At 48.6% G+C, this 20,540-nt stretch overlaps 1 protein-coding gene across 2 annotated transcripts; it reads left to right on the plus strand.

The window, feature by feature from the left end:
* The first annotated feature begins 409 nt into the window (after positions 1-409).
* On the plus strand, positions 410-10,651 carry Gjb6 (gap junction protein beta 6). Of its 2 annotated transcripts, none has more exons than XM_021639087.2 (3): positions 410-981; positions 3,152-3,329; positions 9,154-10,651. In XM_021639087.2, exon 3 carries the CDS (start codon positions 9,169-9,171, stop codon positions 9,952-9,954), a length of 786 nt encoding a protein of 261 aa, XP_021494762.1. In that variant the 5' UTR covers positions 410-981; positions 3,152-3,329; positions 9,154-9,168; the 3' UTR covers positions 9,955-10,651. The 2 variants fall into 2 exon arrangements, with proteins under 2 accessions (XP_021494762.1, XP_021494763.1); XM_021639088.2 differs by lacking the exon at positions 410-981 and adding an exon at positions 2,003-2,150.
* Positions 10,652-20,540: the final 9,889 nt, after the last annotated feature.

Here is a 20,540-nt window from a genome sequence, read left to right on the forward strand (position 1 = left end):
TATGACAACAGGTAGGGTGTAGGGGTCGTATAATTACCAACAATTTTGTGGAATAAGCAACTTTCACATCTCTTGTCTGATGTAGGATAGGGCAGGCCCTGTAAAGCATCCAGCATTTCCAGCCCAGCAACCCCTCCCTCTCCCCCTCCCCCACCCCGCAAACCCCCTCTGTGCTTGCCCTGACCTCTACCTGCCCATCTGAGACAGCAGACACAAGTGAGGCCTCTCAGTACCAGAGACCAGAGGGAAGTCCACTCCACTTCCCGGGAGGATTCAGGTGACTAACAAAAACAACTCTTGAGGCTCCTAAGTGGTCATTAAAGAATAAAGAACCTCCAGGCTGCTCTGGAGGAGAGGGTGCCCGAAGGGTCCAGAAAGCAGGATGACTGCAAGCCAGCTACCTCCCTAACACAGCTGTGACAGGAGCGACTCCCTGCTGGCGCTAGGCCCCCTCACCCAACCCTCACTTCATCGCCCGAGCCCTCCAGTGCCCAGCCCCAGCCAGACCTCAGCGGCCACTCTTCCCTGCCCTCGACGGGACCTGGCTGAGCTTGCCCATCGCCGCGCTCCGCGCTCCACCCGCACGAGAAGGGGCACGCCTTACGTCCCCAACCCAGGGGAGACCATCCTGCACCTGGTGACGACAGAGGAAGGGTGCCACTGGGTCCTCTAATCTACCACCCCTAAGACGGGCTCGCGCTGCTCTTACAGGGAAGGGACCCCTGCTCCCCAGGAAGGAGGGGGGAGGTGCGCCCCGCAGCCGGCCGGCGCGCGCCCGCGCTCCTCCACCGCAGCCCTCCCGCGCGGCGGCGTCAGGCAGGGGCGGGGTGGGGCGCGGTTAAAAGAAGCCGCAGGTGGGAACGGGGCTCCACCCGCACAGTCCCGGTTCCCGCCGCGAGCCGCCGGCGCCCGAGCCAGCCTGAGCACCCGGCTGCAGCCGAGGGCGCCGCCGCGAGCCCGGAGCCGGAGCCCACCGAGCAGGTAAGCGCCAATTTCCTCCGAGAAGCCCCGGCAGGTGAAGGAGTGGTCCGTCCCCTTCCTCGCCGTATTTGTGGGGCGCGGGGGTGGCTACGAGGAGAGTCTGGGCGGCGCGGTGGGTGCCCGCACCTGGGCTGCCCAATCCTTATCTGCCTCCCATCGGCATCCCGCCGCTGCGCGCCCCCCGCGGGCGGCGACCTCCGCGCGGTGGCTGTTGCCGCGCCGCCCCCTCCCCCGCACGCTGCTGCAGGAACTGGGCTCGGCAGGCTTGACTTCTGCCCCTCTGACTTGCACGACAGGTTTTATAAACACATCAGGTTGTGTACAGTGGCCCGAGTCCGGAGTGAATCCCTTTCCCCATTTTCTTTGCTTGGTTTTGGGCTGTCACCGACCGGTTCCGCTTGGATTTGGGGAGCAGAGAATCAGAACAAGGAATGATGTTTAAATTCAATCAAACCCCCCTGCTTGGAGCAATGGAGAAGTTTTGGACAGAAATGTCCATTCAGGCTGCGTGATTAAGACTCGGGAACTTATGAAACGAAGATGACACTTGTGTGCACAATAGTAATTAAAAGTAATTGGTGACACATCTGATTAAAAAGTCCAGACACGAGTAGTACTTCCTGTAGGGTGAATGAGCGTGGTCCCAGGTGTTTGCAATCTGGTTTTGCAGACTCGGGCTTCCTTCTCTTCCTGGGGACCAGGCCTCGGGTCTCAGAGAGGGTGGCCTTCATACAGCCGTGGACACTGCAGTTTGGGTAAGGGACACCAGCCGGGCTACCTTAGTCAGTTTGTGCCTGGCTGAGTTTGGCGCTGCAGCCCTGTTTTCCTTCAAGCGGACCGTATGCTTCCTCTGCCCCAGTTCTAGCAGAGTCTAAGCAGTGTTCTAGAAGAAAATGTCCTGTGCTGGGGCAGTTTCCTTAGCACCGCAGGACGCTGCTCAGAGCTGGCCCTGTGGAGAGCTTTGTCAGCTCTTTGGATCCAGCAGAGTCTGGGGGGGAGGGGTGCGCCGACTGAACAGTGCCAGGGAGGGGAGGAGGTGGTGGAGAGGTCCGCCTGGGCGCTAGCCTGTCACATAACTGCGGTGGGAAGGTTCCATTCACCTCAGCACAGGGTCTGAGACCCGGAAGACTGGCCAGCCAACCTGGGTCACTGGCAATTGCTAAGTAAAGGTAATTTCCCATGGTGGCTTTGTTCGCTATTGCTTTTTCTCTTTTGCACTGGAAGAGAAGAAAAGGAGTTGGGTAAGATCTTCCAGCAATAGGAAGAATTCTGACCTGCACATCCTCACCATGCAGTTCTGAGTCAGTCTAAAAATTCCAGAGACTATGAGTTTGGGTGCATTGGTTAAGTGGAACACAATTCCGAGGAAACTGTTTTCAACCCGAGTTTCTTGGCCCGTGAGGCCATAATCTTACAGTGTGCTAGCTGGGGTTTTTAGAAGCTGTCGCTTGATCTGGGAGAGTGGAACTGGGCCCAAGGAGACTCTCCCTGCCTTCACAGTCACTTATTGAAATGTTTGGGGTGGGGGCAACAGGAAGCTGCTCAGAAGGCCTATAAAGGGGATGTTGGACTTAACTATTTTAAAAAATCAAACGGAATAAGAAACATAATTTCGTGGATTGTCCATTCTTATACTTAAAGGCAAGCAAAAGTTTCACTGGCGTTGACTTGATGTTGATAAGGTATACGAACCCTCAACCTGACGGCAGCGCTAGTCCCTGTTTTGAAATCACAGTTCCTGATGGTTTGCATCATTAAATTTCAAACCCGACTATCAGGTTGTCTCTTGGGTCACCTGAGATTTCTAGAGATTTATTGATTAAAGAAAGGCTTTTGAGTTGTTTTCTTAACTCTGGTATGGGACAGGGTGGCTGTGCCCTGATTCTCAAACTCTACCACTCTTTGCATGCTTGAAAATTGGGTTTGAGGTTTGGGCTATGGTACCAACATCATCATCATGATCGTTGTCATGGTTACAGAAAAACAAACCTACGCTGAAGAGAGCCTTTGATGGGGCAGGGGAGCACAAAGCATAGAAAACTGACAATATCCATGTGTACTCTGTAATGGATCTGGTGATGAAGAAAAACTACCCACAAAGGTCATCCAATGAACTTGCACAGAACTTGAAAGAATATGGTGACGATGATTTTTATTTTTCATTCAACAGGTGCTACCATCATCTCACTGCCACCCATAAACAGAGCGGTGTGGAGAGCCGCCTCGCTACGCTGCTGACTTCTAGAGGGTCAGGAGGAGACGAAGAGGAGAAGCCAGAAGTCCTCGCAGGGGACCTCGCCTTGGCACTGGAGCTGGAATCTGTGGGAGTCCCTGGGAACGAGACTCAGGTTTGGGGTTTTGCTTCTGCCTGGTTTCCTTTCCCTCAGCATATAGGACTCACGTGGGCCTTGGAAGGAGTGTGCTCTCCTCTCGGGTCTATTCAATACTCATCAAGCGATTTCTTTTTCAAAGTCTACTGTAGATTGATCTAGAGAAAGAAAGCTTTCCGTGTGCTGAGGGATTTCATTTAGGTTCTATCTTCGGTGGAGCTAAAATGGCATTATTGAGCCGGCTGGGATTAAATTCCTAAGTAGAAAGTTTCAGCTCTTGCTTGCCGAACAAGCTGACCCAACGCAAGAGGAAGGGCTTTTCCTCCCCTTCCCCATCCCCTCCTCCTGGCAGCTGCCGACATTTTCAGCTCACCCCCACCCCCGATGTTTTCTCTTCAGCGCTAATAAAATTGTCCTTGACTTTCAAATGCTGAAACTTTCAAAAGCCAGTTACTATGGCATACAGCTTCTTGAGGGCTGAGACAGGAGGATTTACTATGAGTTTGAGGTCACCCTAACAGTACAAGGCCAGTCAGAGATGCATAGCAAGACCCGTCTCAAAACAAAAGTATAAAAATGATCAAGAAATTGCATCACTGCTGAAGCAAAAGTAGACCTAGTGTATTGGAAATGTGAAAAGGAAGAACAAATGCACTTCATAATGGGGTGTCTCCACAAAGGGAGTTCATTGCTGTACTTTTAGAGTTAAATATTTAAGACTAAAATTACAGCATCAAGAATGAGTATCGAACTGAGCACTGTAATTAAATACATCCCCAGAAATACATGTGATTTGCTTTCTTAAGCCTAAATGTAACCACATTCTTGTAAAGTGACATCTGTAGGGCTAAGCATATCAATTTATTTGTTCCGTATAGGCAAGCCAGGAAGCTGTCAGATTAAACCATCCTCTCTGGTGTACAAAGAAAGAGTTAATAGCTTGATTTTTCACTGAAAAGACTCCTCCCATCAGCTCTGGCCCCACTGGATCCTGGAAGCAAAGTGGGGTTTTGTTCACTGCAAGTAGCAAAGGGTTCCGGTGGCTGCAGTGATTTGGGAAGTTGCTGTGCATTAGTGATCTTTCCTCGGAGGAGTGCTGGGTGCTTCCTCTCCTCTCCAACTAAAGCATCTTAAAAAGATGCCTCAAGGTCATGGGTTCCTACAGGGACGACTGGGGACAGGGTGCAGGAACTTCCTGGGAGCTTCTGTCTTCAGTCAGGCCAAGGTGCCTCTGCCCACTGAAAAGGCAGGCCAGGAGGGACAGCTCTTCTAATCTTCAGTTGTCCACCTCATGGGGCTCCGTGGGTGGGGAAGACTCTCCTGGAAGCATCCAGGCTCTCCCAAGAGCTGAGGTCATGACTAGGGAAGTGTAGGGCTCAGGAACACCACCCAACTACCCATCACCCTCATACTGACGCCTAACACTTGTAAGATAACCTCTACTTTGTTGGTTTTGGCTCATGAAAAATGCTGTGTAGATCCCAAGGCTTTCTGAAAGACACCCTCAGGAATGGTATGGTCTAGACAGAGAAACTGTGAGAGCCATTTCACTGATGGAAAGGGCTAGCTCAGATTCACTTCATGCCCTTGGTATAGCCTGCTAGGGCCAGGGTGAGCTACAGAGAGTGCTAATGACTCTTTTTCTCACTCATTTCTTCTGTTACCCCTTTGGGGTTGACTGATTTTTTTTTCCACTGGGGTCACCTAAGACCCCTGTAAATATCTGATATTTATGTTATGACTTATAACAGCAGCAAAATTACAGTTACGAAGTAGCAACAAGGATAATTTTATGGCTGGGAGTCCACCCGTGAGGAACTGTATTAAAGGGTTGCAGAAGGTTGAGACATTCTGCTTTAAAGGTTTAGATACGTCATTGAGATGGTTTTCCTTTGTAGTTTTTGTTTGGTCTGAAATATTTGTTTGAGACAAGATCTTGTAGCCCAGGTTGGCCCAGAACTTCTGACCATTCTGTCCATCTCCCGGTGTCCTGGGAATATAGGCACACACCACTACAAACAGCTCAATTCTTGGCTCTTAACATCAAAGTGAGTGTATTGAAAATTGATTGTCTTCTATTCAGGAGACAACAGTAGGTGTCTTCCGACACTTCCGCCACTATGTGGCAGGTGGATAGGAAGAAAGTCTTGTAGGCTCGGGACGGTGGGTCTAGTGCCATCATATTGTCTCTATCTGTCCTGCTTCTAGGGGTGTGGGACCGATTTTCTAAGAAAGAAAACATGACCTCTTGACCTCAGCCCCTCCACATTCATCCAAGCCCTGTGGTTCCTTCCATACCTTGATCCATTTGCCTCCTATAAGTCATGTGACCAGCAGCAAAGGCACGTGATAGAGGGTTTCCAGAGAAGCAGCCCGCTAGCAACAGAACCATTCAAGCCCGGTGGACATTGCAGCACCGGGGTGGGGGTGGGGGTGGGGGTGGGGACAGGTCTCATTTGATAAGCCTCACGTATGGGGCAGAGGTGCCTGCTAACTGGCTAATGAGAGGCCATTTTTAAACAAGCAAGGCCTCATGGGGGACAGCTCTGGCAACGTGTTCGTGAGCTTCAAGACTTACACACTTCTGCCTTCCCACAGGCCACACGTACTGATGTGCCTCCAGGACCCAGCAGCAACAGCTAGGGAAATTTAATATAGCAGTTTCCAGCTAGAACTGAAACTTAATTTTCATGATTCCTATTACTTAAGATGAAGTAGAATTTTTTTAACCACAGAGATGCTTATGGTGGGCATGTAGTACATGGTAAATACAAGAGGATACTTGATAAACACTCTTAAGTTGTGGAGCCTTGAAACCATGGCTTCCTCCTCTGCCTGGTGGGACCCGGTCTACCCCAGCTAAAGGCTTCTGGAGCTGAGAACCATAGCTTTACGGAGAGCCTATTTCAGTTTTCCAAACCCCCAGCTTTCTGTTAACACTCAGTGCTCAGTCCAGCTTCCCAGTTCCAGATCAGCACAAAGTTTGAATCTTTCTGCTATAACTGCCAATATCACTGGCAGGTGCCCCAAGGTCCAAACCCTCATACTGGTTTGCCCTGGGCTTCTCAGCTGCTCCCGAGTGAAATAAGAGACCCTCATTCAAGACTCCACTGCCTGCTTTCACTGCCACAGGCGCCCAGAATGCCAGGATCTTGCCTAAACCACGAAGTGATGTGTGTCTTCAGGGAGGTGCTCCGACAGCAGCGCTCCTCACACTGATTCTCCTTAACCCGCAGAGTTACGGTATTTTTAGAGGAACGGTGAGGGTCAGCCAGGTATGGTGTCACAAGATGTCTACCAACCCGTTACACCTAAGATGTTGTCCGTGACGGTTTATTAATCACCAATTAAAACTGTACTGTCCGGAGTGAGGCATTAACACGCCTGCCAACACTCAGAAGGGTCAGGAGTTCCAGGCCAGCCTGGGCTACATGAGACGCTGACTCGGAAAAACAACAGCAAAAGTTAACCATAGCCATATGATCCAAGGATTGCACCCGCCACCTTCTGCAATTCAGGCACAAGTATCTCTTTCCTTCTCATATTGTGGGTGTTTTACTTTTGCCTTCCCATTTTGTTTTTGTTTTATCGATTTAGGCTTCTCCATTAACCTTCCATATGAGTTGTCCCCCATCTCTCTGTGGCTTCAGGTCCCCACACTTACCTGCCTATCATAACAATGGAATCATTTTTTGAGAAGCCTTATCCCTCCAACTTTTACAAGTCCATGATGATGGAATTCTGTTCCTCTTTTCTCTTCTATTCAAAAACAACAACAAAACAAAAAACAAAAACAAGCAAACAAATAAAACCTTCAGCTTTAACTCAGTCTAGGCTGAATTGAAATCACCGCATCAGTTTACCACCTGTGCAGGGCAGTGCACAGGTATGTGTGTGTGAGCGTTTAGCTCAAGTTCAGTGTGGCTCTAAGGGAGGACCTGCTCTGGTGACAACATTCTTGTACTCACAGCATAAGATCAACTTCTGGAACTATGAACATTCTGATGTTCTGGCCCATGTCAGGGGGACAAATTCTTGGAACCAAAACCCTGAAGTTTCTAGCTACCCCCTATCATGCCCTCATTCAGCCCCAGGCTGTGCAGCTCAGCTTCCACTGTCTGACCCAGCAGAAGCAGAGATAGGCAGCCTCTCTGTAAGCCCAAACCTGGTGGCTTTCTGAGAAAGGCACAGACTCTAAAATTAGTCCAGCCAAGGACACCCCGGGGAGCACGGTGGGCAGTGTGAGGAGTGGCCAGCGGTGCTAAGGCACGCTGCAGACCAGGCATGGTTAGAGCTGACCACAGTTGGCTTGTGGGGGAAGCTCCCCAGCTTTCATCGCCCACTTAGAAGAGAAAGTCCTCCTGAGACCAAAACAGAAGGGTTTTGGTGACCCTCCAAGTGGGTGAAAACCAGCCTGAGTGTCCTCGCTCCTCAAGGTTTTCCGTGTCAGTCAGTCATTCCCCCCACACTCATACACACTTTTTTTTTTTTTTTTAAGAGCATGCCATCCAATTCTTTCTTCTTGGTGATGTGGGATAAGAAGTGGCTGTTTGTAGTCAGGAAACTACTAAAGAGAACCCCTAAAAAGTGTGACGGGGCTGCTGAAGCGCAGCTCTCCACACCTCGTGGCTTCTGGAGGGGGTGCGGGAGAGGAAGGACTCAGCTCTGTTTAAGGAGCAGCCACTGAGGGTTTACCGTGCTCCAGTGAGTACACAGCTAACGGAAATTGGACTTGGTTTTCCTTTCTTTCTTTGTTAATTCTTATGTTCATTTTTTACTTTTTTGGGAGGGGGGGCGGGCACAAGGATGGAGGAGCAAATATGAAAGGACTGGGAAGTGAGTGTGACCAGAATGCAAAATGTGACACTCCAGAGAATCGACAACAGCCGAGAGTGCCATAGGGCAGCAGTTCTCAGTGTGTAGGTCATGACCCCTTTGGGGGTCAAACAAACCTTTCACAGAGGTCACTTAAGACCATCGGAAAACACAGTTATTTACATTGCAATTCATAACAGCATCAAAATTACAGCTACGAAGTAGCAGCAAAAAAATAATGTTATGGCTGAGAGTCAACACGAGTTGAATTAAAGGGTCACAGCGTTAGGAAGGCTGAGTAGCACTGCTGTGAAATGGGATCTTTTCCTCTCTGGATGTCAAATCAGTCTTTCAGAAGGGAGGACAGACCTGGGCTGCAATGGGACCCGTGCTTTTTGAGTGACGGCCGACACATGGCCTGTTTCCACCAGAGAACAAGGAAGCAATTTGTGTCAAACCCTGTGATTCTCTGTTGGAGGAGGTAGTTGAAGATATTAACTTTCCCGAGAGCACATGATTTCGGCAGATGGTCCATTCAAGCTAGAAACATAAATACACACTGCACAAGGTCAACTAACAGCATCTTTTCTTCTTAGCCTGCCAAGGAAACCGGAATACGGCATTCCAGTGAGTGATTTTTGCTGAATTCTGTGGCCTGGAGAAGCCGCTCAGTTACGAAAACCTGAGTCCTTGGCTACACCTGATACACTGTGTGTGTTTGAAGGTGAAGAAAGAAAACTTGGGCTTGCGTTGGCTTACCTGTGTTCTTGGAGAGATGACAAACACCATCCTAATATACGACCTGTGTTCAGTTTGAATTTAGATGACTTATACTGTGTGTGAAAGGCCCAATCATGCTACGAAAAGTGAATGGGCGTTTTAACGGGCGTTCCTTATCAGAAAAACATTGTGACTAGACTAGGCGGCTGAGACCTGCCTAGATTCACATGGAATTTCACCGAGGTACGGGTCAGTTCATTCAGAAGTACCTTCCAGTAATTCGCCTTGCTTCCTTTTGTCCGTTTAGGAGTAACCCTGCAGGATGGACTGGGGAACCCTGCACACGGTCATCGGGGGCGTGAACAAGCACTCCACCAGCATCGGGAAGGTGTGGATCACCGTCATCTTTATCTTCCGCGTCATGATCCTCGTGGTGGCCGCGCAGGAGGTGTGGGGCGACGAGCAGGAGGACTTTGTCTGCAACACCCTGCAGCCGGGTTGCAAGAACGTGTGCTACGATCACTTCTTCCCCGTCTCCCACATCCGGCTCTGGGCGCTGCAGCTGATCTTCGTGTCCACGCCGGCCCTGCTGGTGGCCATGCACGTCGCCTACTACAGACACGAAACGGCGCGCAAGTTTATCCGTGGGGAGAAGAGGAACGAGTTTAAGGACCTGGAGGACATCAAGCGGCAGAAGGTGCGCATCGAGGGGTCCCTGTGGTGGACCTACACCAGCAGCATCTTCTTCCGGATCATCTTCGAGGCCGCCTTCATGTACGTGTTCTACTTCCTCTACAACGGATACCACCTGCCCTGGGTCCTGAAATGCGGCATCGAACCCTGCCCCAACCTTGTGGACTGCTTTATTTCCAGGCCGACCGAGAAAACGGTGTTCACCGTTTTCATGATTTCCGCCTCTGTGATTTGCATGCTGCTGAACGTGGCGGAGCTGTGCTACCTGCTGCTGAAACTGTGTTTTAGGAGATCCAAAAGAGCCCAGGCGCAGAGAAGCCACCCCAACCACGCCGTGAAAGAGAGCAAGCAGAACGAAATGAACGAGCTGATCTCAGACAGTGGTCAAAATGCCATCACAAGTTTCCCAAGTTAAGCATTCCAAGGTCAAGTGTAGGCCAGCGGAGTGCCCCCTCTGTAGGCAGCACGGATCTGACAGCTCCCTCTCTAGGTCAAGGATTTGTCTATAACGACTCATAGCAGATAGATCTTGAGTTCGATTGTTGTAGAACACCTGAATGATTCACACACAACCTAAGTCAACATTTCCATCTCTGAAAACAAAGTCTTGGTGACAAATGAACCTTGAAGTCACCTTGACAAGCCCTGTGAGGGCTCTCTGACTTAGTATTTCCTGAAATTTTATATAACTTGTTTATAAAGAGCCATTTATCTAGAAAGCAATAGTTTTATCGGTAAGATATTTTTATAGGAATGAATATTTTAGTTCTGACTCTGAATTTATACAAAGTATTTTTTTAATGACTGGGCCTTCCTTACCTGGAATAAACACACAAAGCTAGCTTTACATGGGCAGCCCACATATCTGAAGTTTGAACTCGTAAAGGGTCTGGCGTGTTATAACTATTGTTTAACCCTGTCTGGGGACCCTTTGTGAGCGAGTGTGTGCCCTTAAGGTGGGATGTGTGCATTAGACAATATGTGTTGCCGATTGCTAAACACAGATGGAATCGAAGGAAATGAGACACTTTTTAAAACAGCCTTTTCCACCAGCCGTGAGCAGTGCGAACGTGAATGTGATCACTCCAATAAAGCCTCACCCTGTTGCTTCAGCCTCTGCGCGTGTGTGGGTTTCTGTTGCCTCCGGGCCATCACCATCCTCACTAGCGGTGTGCTGTGTTAGGAAGTTTCTGCTGGGGAGGTACCAGTTACTCTGTGGGGGTGCAGTCACCTGGGGCTCACAGCAGATGGACAGAGGCTGGGTTAGTGCCCTCAGCTTGGAGACAGGTGCTCCTAGAACTCTAGAGAATGTCTTCTCAGGCAGCTCAGCCTTGACGCGGCCCCTGTAATCCCAGCATTTAGGAGGCAAGAAGAGGTCATTGTCGGCTACCTGGTTAGCTTTTAGGCTAACCTGGGCAACCTATTTAGACCCTGTGTCAAAAGATTGTTTTTAAAGAAAACGGGGAGGAAGTCTTCTTACACAAATATCTTGCAACAAAATGCCAGAGACTAGGTGACTTGGAGGTTTCTAGCATCTGCTGAGCGCCATAAGGGCCTTCTAGGTCATCTGAACATGGCAGAGAGCTTCCTGGTAGGAGTGGGTGTGAGAGGGAGGGATCACCTGCGAGGCAGAGAGTCAGGGGATGTGTCAGGTTGCTTATCACAACCTAGGGGTTCCCAAAAGACCAGCAGGCATCTCTTCCGAGGGCAGGCGCCGGGGACCTAGGTGCCTTCCGGTAGGCTCCTCCCCTCGCAGGTTCTGCCACTGACACCACCCACTGGCTATTGCTGTGCAATGCTCTCAAGCCACACCCAGCTCGTGACAGCCTCAGACACAACTGACCTTGAAGGACTCGTCACCTGAGCCCTTTGGCTTACAGTGACTGAGCAGAACGCCCGTACTTCACACCCAGGGATGGGGAAACGTCTTTTTTCCCCAGGGATTTCCAAGTTGGACACACAGGCCTCCCGGTGGGTGTGGGTGAATCAGTGCAGACTGGTCACTCTTGAGACTAATGAAAGGTGAACACAGCCTCTCTGACAGGGCTTGTTAGCATGCTGCTCAGTGTTCCGCCATCCCAAATGACTAATGACGTTACCTGGAGGACACCTAGCCAGGGACAAACTAGCATGGGAGCGCTTGACACAGCACTCTGATCCCCAAAAGACCTGCTTCGGGGCCTCCCTCTAGAAGAGCAAAGAAGACATACTCCATCCATAAGCAAGCTAGTGACAATACAGAAAGCTGCAACTAAGCTTTTAAAACATCACAATTTCATCGCTATGAAGAATAAGACACAATGTCTGATTCTTCTCTGGTGTCCCTTTTCTTTTGAACGGGCATCAGATAAAACCCAAAAGGAAGAGGAGGCCTTCAGGGATGGACATTGCAGCCATGGGCACAACCGCAGTCTGCAAGGAAGGACTTCCCACCCTGCTCTTGAGCCCACCTTTTTAGTACAGGACAGACTGGCCCGCCCTCTTTTCCTCCCTCTCTCCTCCCCCTCTCTCCAGCTTTGAGGTATGATTGACACACAGAGATCTGCATATATTTAATGTGTCTATTTTGGTGAGCTTTGAACTCTGTGAATGCCTGGGGTTCCATTACCAGTTCAAGGTAATGCATGACCCGGCTCTTCCAGGAGTTCGCTGGTGTCCCCTTACTTTTGTGCAAAAAACAAACAAACAAACAAACAAGCCATTGAACTTGACATCCACAATCTGCACAATCATTTTGTTGGCTGTTGGCACAATGTGTCACAAGTCTGTAATAGAGCTTAAGCATCTGTGATCACGGAAACTTCATCCCAATTAAACTACTGATGGTTTCCCCAAGCTTTGCCCAGCCCTGGACACCACCCTGTATTCTCTGCTTCTGGGAGACAATTTCAGCCACCTCAGAGAAGTGGAACCACACAAAATGTGTACTTCTGTTTCGCAGAGCATAATGTTTTTCAGGTTTGTCATAAGATAGGGTTGCCTTCCTTCCTTTTAAGGTTGAATAGTATTCCATTATGTGTGTGTGTGTGTGTGTGTGTGTGTGTGTGTGTGTGTGCGCGCGCGCATGTGTACAGATATATATTCTCATATGTGTCTAACCCATATTTTTATTCTTTGTTGTGTCCAAACCACGGCCTGACATCTCACAGGATGTCTATTGCTACATAGCAAATAAAGAACACAGGCTCTGGAGAGGCTGTGGAGAAGCTGGAACCACTGCGCTGCTGGGCGTGTGAGTCAGGCTGCCGTGGACACAGTCTGGGGGCCAGCAACGGTACTGGAGTATGTGCTTCTGAGTACAGCTGGAGGGCGACAGAACGTCAAGGACACATGTGCACAGTCACGTAGGAGCACGCAGCACCGTCCCTCAGAGATGGAGACAGCCCTCCCTGCTCTTCACCACCTTTCTGTCCTTTTACTTTCAACCCACCTGTGTTACTGAATTGGGATTTTTCTTATAGATAGCATGTAACTGGGTCATTTTAATATTCATTCTGCCAATCTTGTAATTAACAGAGTTAAACCAGTTATGCCCAATAATCTTGTTGATATTTTAAGGCTAAAGCCTGAATCTTTTCTTTTGTTATATCAGTTAATATTTTTTTTATCTCTGCCTTCCTGTAGTTGGCTTATGTGCTTCTTTTCATTTTGACTTATCTAGTGCATTTTAGTGTATCATTGGCATAAATGGTGTCACTGTTCTGCCACTTTGAGTGACATAGAAATACTACCTCTTACTGCGTCCCTCTACTCCTCCCCTTTGGTGACCCCTTTCACTATTTCTTCCACATTTAGAGCCACAGCAGGAGGTACTTCATGTTTGGTTTCAGCTATCAAACATAATTCAGAAAACATGAGGAGAGCCCCTTCCGTTTCCCCATAAATTTGCTTACATGTTGAAGATTTCTGCTGACATTTCCTTTCTGTGAGGAGAACTTCATTTGGTCCTTCATTTGCTGTTGTTTAGGACAGGTCTCACTGTGTAGACCAAGCTGAACCAGATCTTGTTGTATGGCCCAGGCTGGCCTTAAACTGAGTCCTCCCACTTCAGTCTCCGAGGCACTCAGATTACAGAGCTGCGCTCCCATTTGGGCTTTCCTTTCCTTTATAATGGCCTTCCTAGTGACAAACCTCCTCTGAGATGTGTCCCTTGCCCCTTCATTCGTAAAGGCTTTCCTTTGTTTTGTTTTTAGAGAGGATTTCAGTATATAGCCCAGGCTCCAGTCAAACATTTTTCTGCCTCCACCCCTAACTCCAAGTGTGCACCACCATGCCTGGCACAGGAAGGCATGTTTGCTGAGAAAACGTGTTGATTTGGAAATTGTCCCACTGCCTGTGCCCCTGTCACCTCCAGCAGGAAACCCTCTGCTTGCCTGCTCCCCTCTCCCCCTACCCCAGCAGGTAAGGTGTTCCCCTCCTGACTTGTTCAAGACTCTCTTTTCTTGGTCTTGGCTTTAAATAAAAACTACTTAAGTTGTTTAGGCAGTTTAATTGGGATGTCTTGGCACGATTTCTTTGGGTTTACTCTGCTCAACTTTCACTTCCTGGCTCTGAGCTTAGGTCTCTTGCAAAATCTGCAAAGTTTTCCGCAAATATTGTTTCCTTAAAGGTTTTCAGTCCTGCAGATGACACAGAAACACTGGGATGTCGCCTGTGGTGACGAAGGTTCCTGGCGCTTTCTCCCCAGGCTGCAGTCTCCCTCTTTTCAGACACAGCGCTTTCTCCTCTCCTGCTCATGACTTCTTATTCACCTGCCTCCGGCCGCTCGCCAAGCTCCCATCCGCTGTATCTCTCCGTTCTGACATTTCCCCTTGGTTCTCCTTTGCATCATTTTATGGTGCTGTGGATCGAATGGACGTCTCCTACTTGTGGGGCCCAAACACCAGCACTGAGCCACTTCCCCGGCTCTGGAATCACTCATCACTCCACTGAGGGTTTTCATTCCTTCACTTGTTTCAAACATGTTTGTAACTGTTCTCTGAAGCAGTTGCTTGAAGGGTTGTGTGTGTGTGAGTGTGTGTGTGTGTGTGAGTGTGTGTGTGTGTGTGTGTGTGTGTGTGTGTGTGAGTGTGTAGTGTGGGTGTCCACATTTGCACGCCAGGCATATATGCTCTCGTGGATAGTGGCCAGAAGTTGACATCAGTTATCTTGAACCCCTCTCCATCTTAACTCTGAGACATACTCCCTCACTGAGCCTGGAGCTCACAGTCTCTTCTAGGCAGGTTACTCATCAAGCTCCAGAGCCCCGTCTCACCCTCTGGCCTGGGGTCGCATGCATGTCGCCATGCCTGTCTTTTTACATGGGTGCTAGGGATTGAGTGCAGGCCCTATCGATTTTTTCATTCATGTTGAAATCTTTATGGTTCTTGGTATGGCAAGAGAATCCCAAAGCACTTAGAGCGTGTTATTTCAGCCAACGTTCTCTGAGACCATCCCAAGGGCAAGGGCAAGGGCAAGGCTGTGGCTCCTGGACACTATGAGCTGGTAGGAAAGTGTCGAGGATGCACTTGGCCTCCACTGACAGCCAAGGTGGGTGAGGACTCCTTATTGCTGCTGAGATGGGACTAGAGTTCTGGCTCCTGTGGTGAGCTCCACCAACACCACGGTGCGGCAGTCAGTGGTGGAAATCCTGACTCCCACCAAGCCTCCTGTGGCACAACACCGGTTAAGGGAGGTAACTCATAGTCTGGGCTGACATCATACTGTGCAGCAGAGAGGCCTGCACAGGAGGGGTGAAGGCCAGGTTCCTACGTGAGCTTCCCTGACATCCTTGCTGGAGAGAGCACCCCATTACAGTCTCTCCCAGTCTGGCCTTAGCAGGCTCCACTGGGAGCTTACCTAGAGCAGCTGAGGTTCGACAGCAGCATCTAGAACCGTTCTGCCTCACCAAGGGTCTCTCTTCCTGATCAGAAAACACAGGCACTTTTCTGGAATGACTTCTAATTAGGGGTTGCGGGCTTTTCAGTGTTTTCGTCTGCACCCAAGGGTGTTTGGGGTCACTGGCTTTCCTGCTTGTTAGGAAATATAGAAAAGGAGGTTACACGCGGGTCCACAAATCACACCACGAGATCGGTTCCATGCGGGAGGTTTATTAGGGGAAGGGGTTACAGAGAGGGAGATAGATAGATAGAGAGAGACAGAGAGAGAGAGAGGGAGAGAGACAGACCGAGCCAGAGAGGAAGAGGAAGGAAGAGAGAAGGAAGGAAAGGGGAGGAGCCCCAGTTCTCTTATAGGGTGACCGAGGGACATGAGCAGACAGTCTAGGTGTCTTCAGAACTGCCTGGTAACTGATCAAGTTCCTTGGGGCTGGCCATAGAAGTGCCTGCTTACTGATCCCAACACTGCTTCTCTGCCCTGACAAGCCCTCATCCACACCTCCAGTCACTGTTCCCCAGCTTCCAATGCCAGCTGCCTTCCAAAGCCGCTTTCTTACCCTTGCCTCTGGGCATCACAGAAACTCTGTCTGTACCTGGACTGTCCTGCCTTCCTGTCCTCCTCTCAGCCTGTCCTCTGGATAGGTTCAAAGTTGGCTCTGTGGAGATTTTCCTTCTGTCATAGGCAAGCCCACTCCACACCTCTCTTCCAGCCCACTCCTGGGCTATGTACACTTCCTGGAGCTCTCCCTGCTTCTTCCTCTGTGGGAGGCGGGAGAGCTGCTCCTTCGTCCTCGATGTGCTTCACAGAAGGAGAACCCATAAACGTGTTTTGCGTCCAGAATACCACTGCGTTGGTTCCCAGCTTTCAGGCTGGCTGTAGGGTAGGGAAGAAGACTCATTAGCTTCCTTACCATGGGGGCTCTGAGACCAGTAAACAACTTCCACTGTGCCAGCATTTCAGTCGCCATGGTTTCTCCCACCCTCTAGGAGTACTAGGTGAATGCTGATTGACAAACAGAGAAGAGCTGGCCAAGACCTTTTCAGGCTGTGGGGGACAGGGGAGGAGTTGGTGCTGGGAAAGAATGCCTTGAAACCATTCAGAGGGCAGCTCAGTGGGGGAACTGGGGCTTGACAGCCAAGAATCCCTTTAAAGATAATAACCAGGAGCAGAGACTCCGTCATTCATCATCCTCAGAGACATGAAGGTACTTGTCAGCCCAAATTGTCTCTACATATGAGTTATTAGACAGGCAATAGAATAACCCTTGTCACCTTTCCTAATATTTTTGTATATTTATAGGTTCAGGATTTATGTGGTATTTTGACTTTGGTTAGCACTAACTATGCTGTAAGGAATTTAACTGTTTGCAGTATTATTCTCAGGTGCCACTGAAAGGCTAGTCTCCTAGTCAAAATTCATCTTTAAAATAGTTTTTATTTTATTTATATATTTATTTATTTATCTCTCTCTCTTTTTAACCCTACAGGTTCTTTGCATATATATTATAGCTTCCAGTTAAAGGTTTTTATGGGATTTGGGAGTGTGGGAACAAGTGAGTTTCTGTGTCTATACCTCTTTCTTGTGCCTTTTCTTGGGCCCTTTTCCTTCAGTTTGTTTTTGTCTTATTCCTCTGTGTTAGTTTTTGTTTTGTCTTTTTAAATTGTATTTTATTATTATCCCTTAGGAGCCCGTTTGTTTTCTAACGAGAGACAGAAAGGGGGTGGATCTGGATAGAAGGGAGGTGGGGAGGGAGTGGGAGGAGCAGAGGGAGAGAGAACCATAATTAGGATGTATTAATTGAGAAAAAAAATCTACTTTCAATAAAAGAGAAAAAATTAAAAATTAATACAGGCAGAGACTGGTCATCAGGGCCATTCTCAGAAAAGGGGAAAGGCAGGCTGAACACGTGTCTCATGCCTGCAACCCCAGCACTTAGGAGGCTGAGGCAGGGGTAGCAAGATTGAGCTAGACTGAATTCCAGACTCATGTGGGCAAGAAAAGGGAGGAAGAGAAACCCAGAGAGGAATGCTTGTTGTTTCTGGAGCCTCTGAATAGTCACAGGAGAGGGATGTTTCAAACTAGAGTTGGCATTTGAGCTGGTCACGGTGCAGTGCGCATGCCTGTAACCCCAGCACTGGCAGAATGAGAGCGGGGTCAAGGCCAGCTTGCCCTGCAGACTGAACGCATATCCCAGAAGCATTAGTATGTGAGCCAGCCCAAACACCAGACACAACCTTGACTAAAAACGTGTCACAGCTTCTCACCCATGGCCCAGATGCAGGAGATTTGTGACTTTAGTTGGAGAAGGGTCAAGGTCTTAAGGGTCCTCCAAGGCTCTGCTTTCAAAATTGCACTGGCCTCATCTGGGACTGCTCTGATAGAATGGCGTAGACTTCAAGCCTCAAAAGCAATGGAGATGTATTCCTCACAGTTTAGAGACCGAGGTGGTCCAAGATAAGACCCCCACAGGCTCCCACTGGTGTCTGGTGAGGGATCATCCCTTATCTCAGTGATTGTGCCTGTGTCCTCACACAAGGAATGGGCTGAGCTCTCTGTGTTCTCTTATGAGTATGCTAATTCCTTTCCAGCCCTTTGCCACCTAAAAAAACGAAGCAAAACAAAACTTTACTTTGATTAGGATTTCAATATGTGAATCCAGGCACCAGATCACAAGAGTCACGTGAGCACAGACACAGGCCAGAGGTTCCCAGATCTACGGTCAGAATGTCTAATCTCACAGCCCAGAAGTCCTCAGCTCTTTAGGCCATCCTCGTGATTGCTGTGACTAGACCCAGACACCTGCCTTTTCCTGTAAGTTCCGGGAAACAGCGGCTTCTCGGAAATACCCGCTCTGGAAATGTGTCTTGTCCAGCCGGGCTAATAAAAACAATGTGCAAACACCCCACTGTAAGGTGGGTCCAATCTTTATAGGCCAGTGGACTCAAAACATTAGTTTGGTCTTTTACAACTTGACTCCTCAAGGAGGGGGCCTGAGGCTGGCCCATCAATCTGCCAATCCACTAGCAGAGTCCCTGACCCCCACCCATGGCTACGAAGAATGCCTCAAGCATTATGCTGTGATGGACTTCCAGAGGTCAGGAAGCCATCCCTTCAAACACCCTGCACCTAGCTGCCCCTCTCTTCCAGGCAAGGCCACACTGCAGACCTCTGCTAAGTTCCCCTGGGACCCCTTTCTCTTTATCTACCACCTTACTCCATTTGGTGTCCTTTGCTGCCCTGGCCTTCATGGCTTCTGTGCCAGCAGCCTGCTTTGTCTTTAGGGCTATCTTCTTTCTCTTTCTTTCAGAATGTTCTCCCTTATCTCCTCTGGTACCACAAAAGGTCAGGAGCCAAACTCATCACCAGGTGAGAACCAAGTGTCCCCATTTGCTCTGTGCCTTGACCAGAGAAATTGGTCCAGCCCCACCATGGTGTGATTATTTGAGTGAAGGCTCTCATTCCAATCAGTCTCTTCTCCCAGGGAGGGAGCAGTGAGAGAGCTCCGCCCAGCAGTGCCTCCTCCCAGCCAGGATTCCCCCATCATACCGAGGGATCCTTTCCTCAAGCGCCCGCTGTGACGCTGCACCCGGTGCTATCCAGCCCACGTGGAAGACAAGTACACCCTCAACTCCTGAAGAGCGGGTGCCCGTGCCAAGGTGTTCTGCCTATGGACACCAAGTTGACAAGGGGAAGGACCAAGACTGACAGGAGGTGGAGATTGGTGAAGGGTATAGACAGCCTGGCTTGGTTGTCTCAGCAAAGACTTTCTAAAGCCTGTTTACGTTTTGCCCTTAAACTTCACATTCCAGTGTATGGGCTGGGAGGGAGGCAGACAGCTGGAAGCAACCTGCTGGGTGACTCAGAGGACGCCCAAGGGCTCTCGCCACTATCTCCTGATCCGTTATCAAGAGTCCATTTCTTGCCTACATTGTCAACGCATACTCCCTTTGGTCCTGTGACCCCAATTTAAACACTTATCTTTACTACCTGTCTACACTGACATTGACTTTCACTTGTTCTTTGTGTGAAACTGTTTAAGGTAGAAGTGTAGGGGATCAACATTAAACCTCCTTCTGTTTTAGACACACACATGTCATTCTTTCTCTGCTTTACTTAAAGTGCATCCCCAAATTTTTATCTTTATGTTTTCATCTTTATCCATTTTAAATATTAATCTCACCTATTCTGTAGACTGAGGCAAAGGGTTTCCAGATCAAGGCCAGTCTGGGCAACACTGTGAGATCTTGACTCAAAAACAAAATAAGATGAAAATAAAATATTTTAAATTTCTCTTATAATCATTTCTTTTATTCATATGTTGTTGTTGTTGTTGTTGTTTAATTCCCAAATATTTGGTAAGTTCTAGATACATAATTATCTAATTTGGTTCTATAAACAGCTGTATGGTTTCCCTTCTTTACAATTTATTGATTTTTGCTTTATGATTCAGAACCTTTGAGAGAAACAGATCGAGTCTGTGGGTGACAGTTATGCATAGAAAAGTTTATGAGAGTGGGTCTCATATGTTCCAAAAATATGAATGGTAGTTGATGGGGCTTAAGTTGAAGGGCATCTACTATGTCCTTACTAATTTTGCTGAACATTTTCAATGAATTCTGTTAGTCTATGAATACAGATTTGTCATTTTCCCCTTGGTATTTCCAAGTTTGCCTCTTGTGTTTCACAATGCTGATATGCAGCGAATCTGAAATTAGAATGGATGTTTTCTTGATAAAATAGCCCTTTGCCCATTTGCACTGCCTTTTCAATTCTTCTCATCTTTTTTGGGGTGTGTTTTGATTATACAGCATTCCAGCTTCCCTTTGATTTGGGTTGACATTATACTTGTTTTCCACCCTTTTAATGTCCATGTAGCTGTGGATCTACTTCTAGTCACTATTTTTTTTTTCTTAATTGTGGGTTTTATTTTCCTGATTCTTTACACACCTTATAATCTTTTACCAAATGATGGATACTGTATATAAAATATCTCCAGGGTGTTTTACTATTTGTTTCCAGTGAACACAAATCCCTTTCTCTCTGCCAGATGCTAGAATGAGAACCTGAGCAGCCAAACTTCAGGATGAGGGTGGGGCTGAGGCTGAGTCTAGCCGATACTGTGGG

Source organism: Meriones unguiculatus, chromosome 9 (genome assembly GCF_030254825.1).
Source record: "Meriones unguiculatus strain TT.TT164.6M chromosome 9, Bangor_MerUng_6.1, whole genome shotgun sequence".
In the NCBI taxonomy this organism is placed as follows: Eukaryota; Metazoa; Chordata; class Mammalia; order Rodentia; family Muridae; genus Meriones; species Meriones unguiculatus.

Excerpts from the sequence above, each read along its gene's own strand:
- Gjb6 (XM_021639087.2), top strand. The coding sequence starts at position 9,169 with ATGGACTGGGGAACCCTGCACACGGTCATCGGGGGCGTGAACAAGCAC.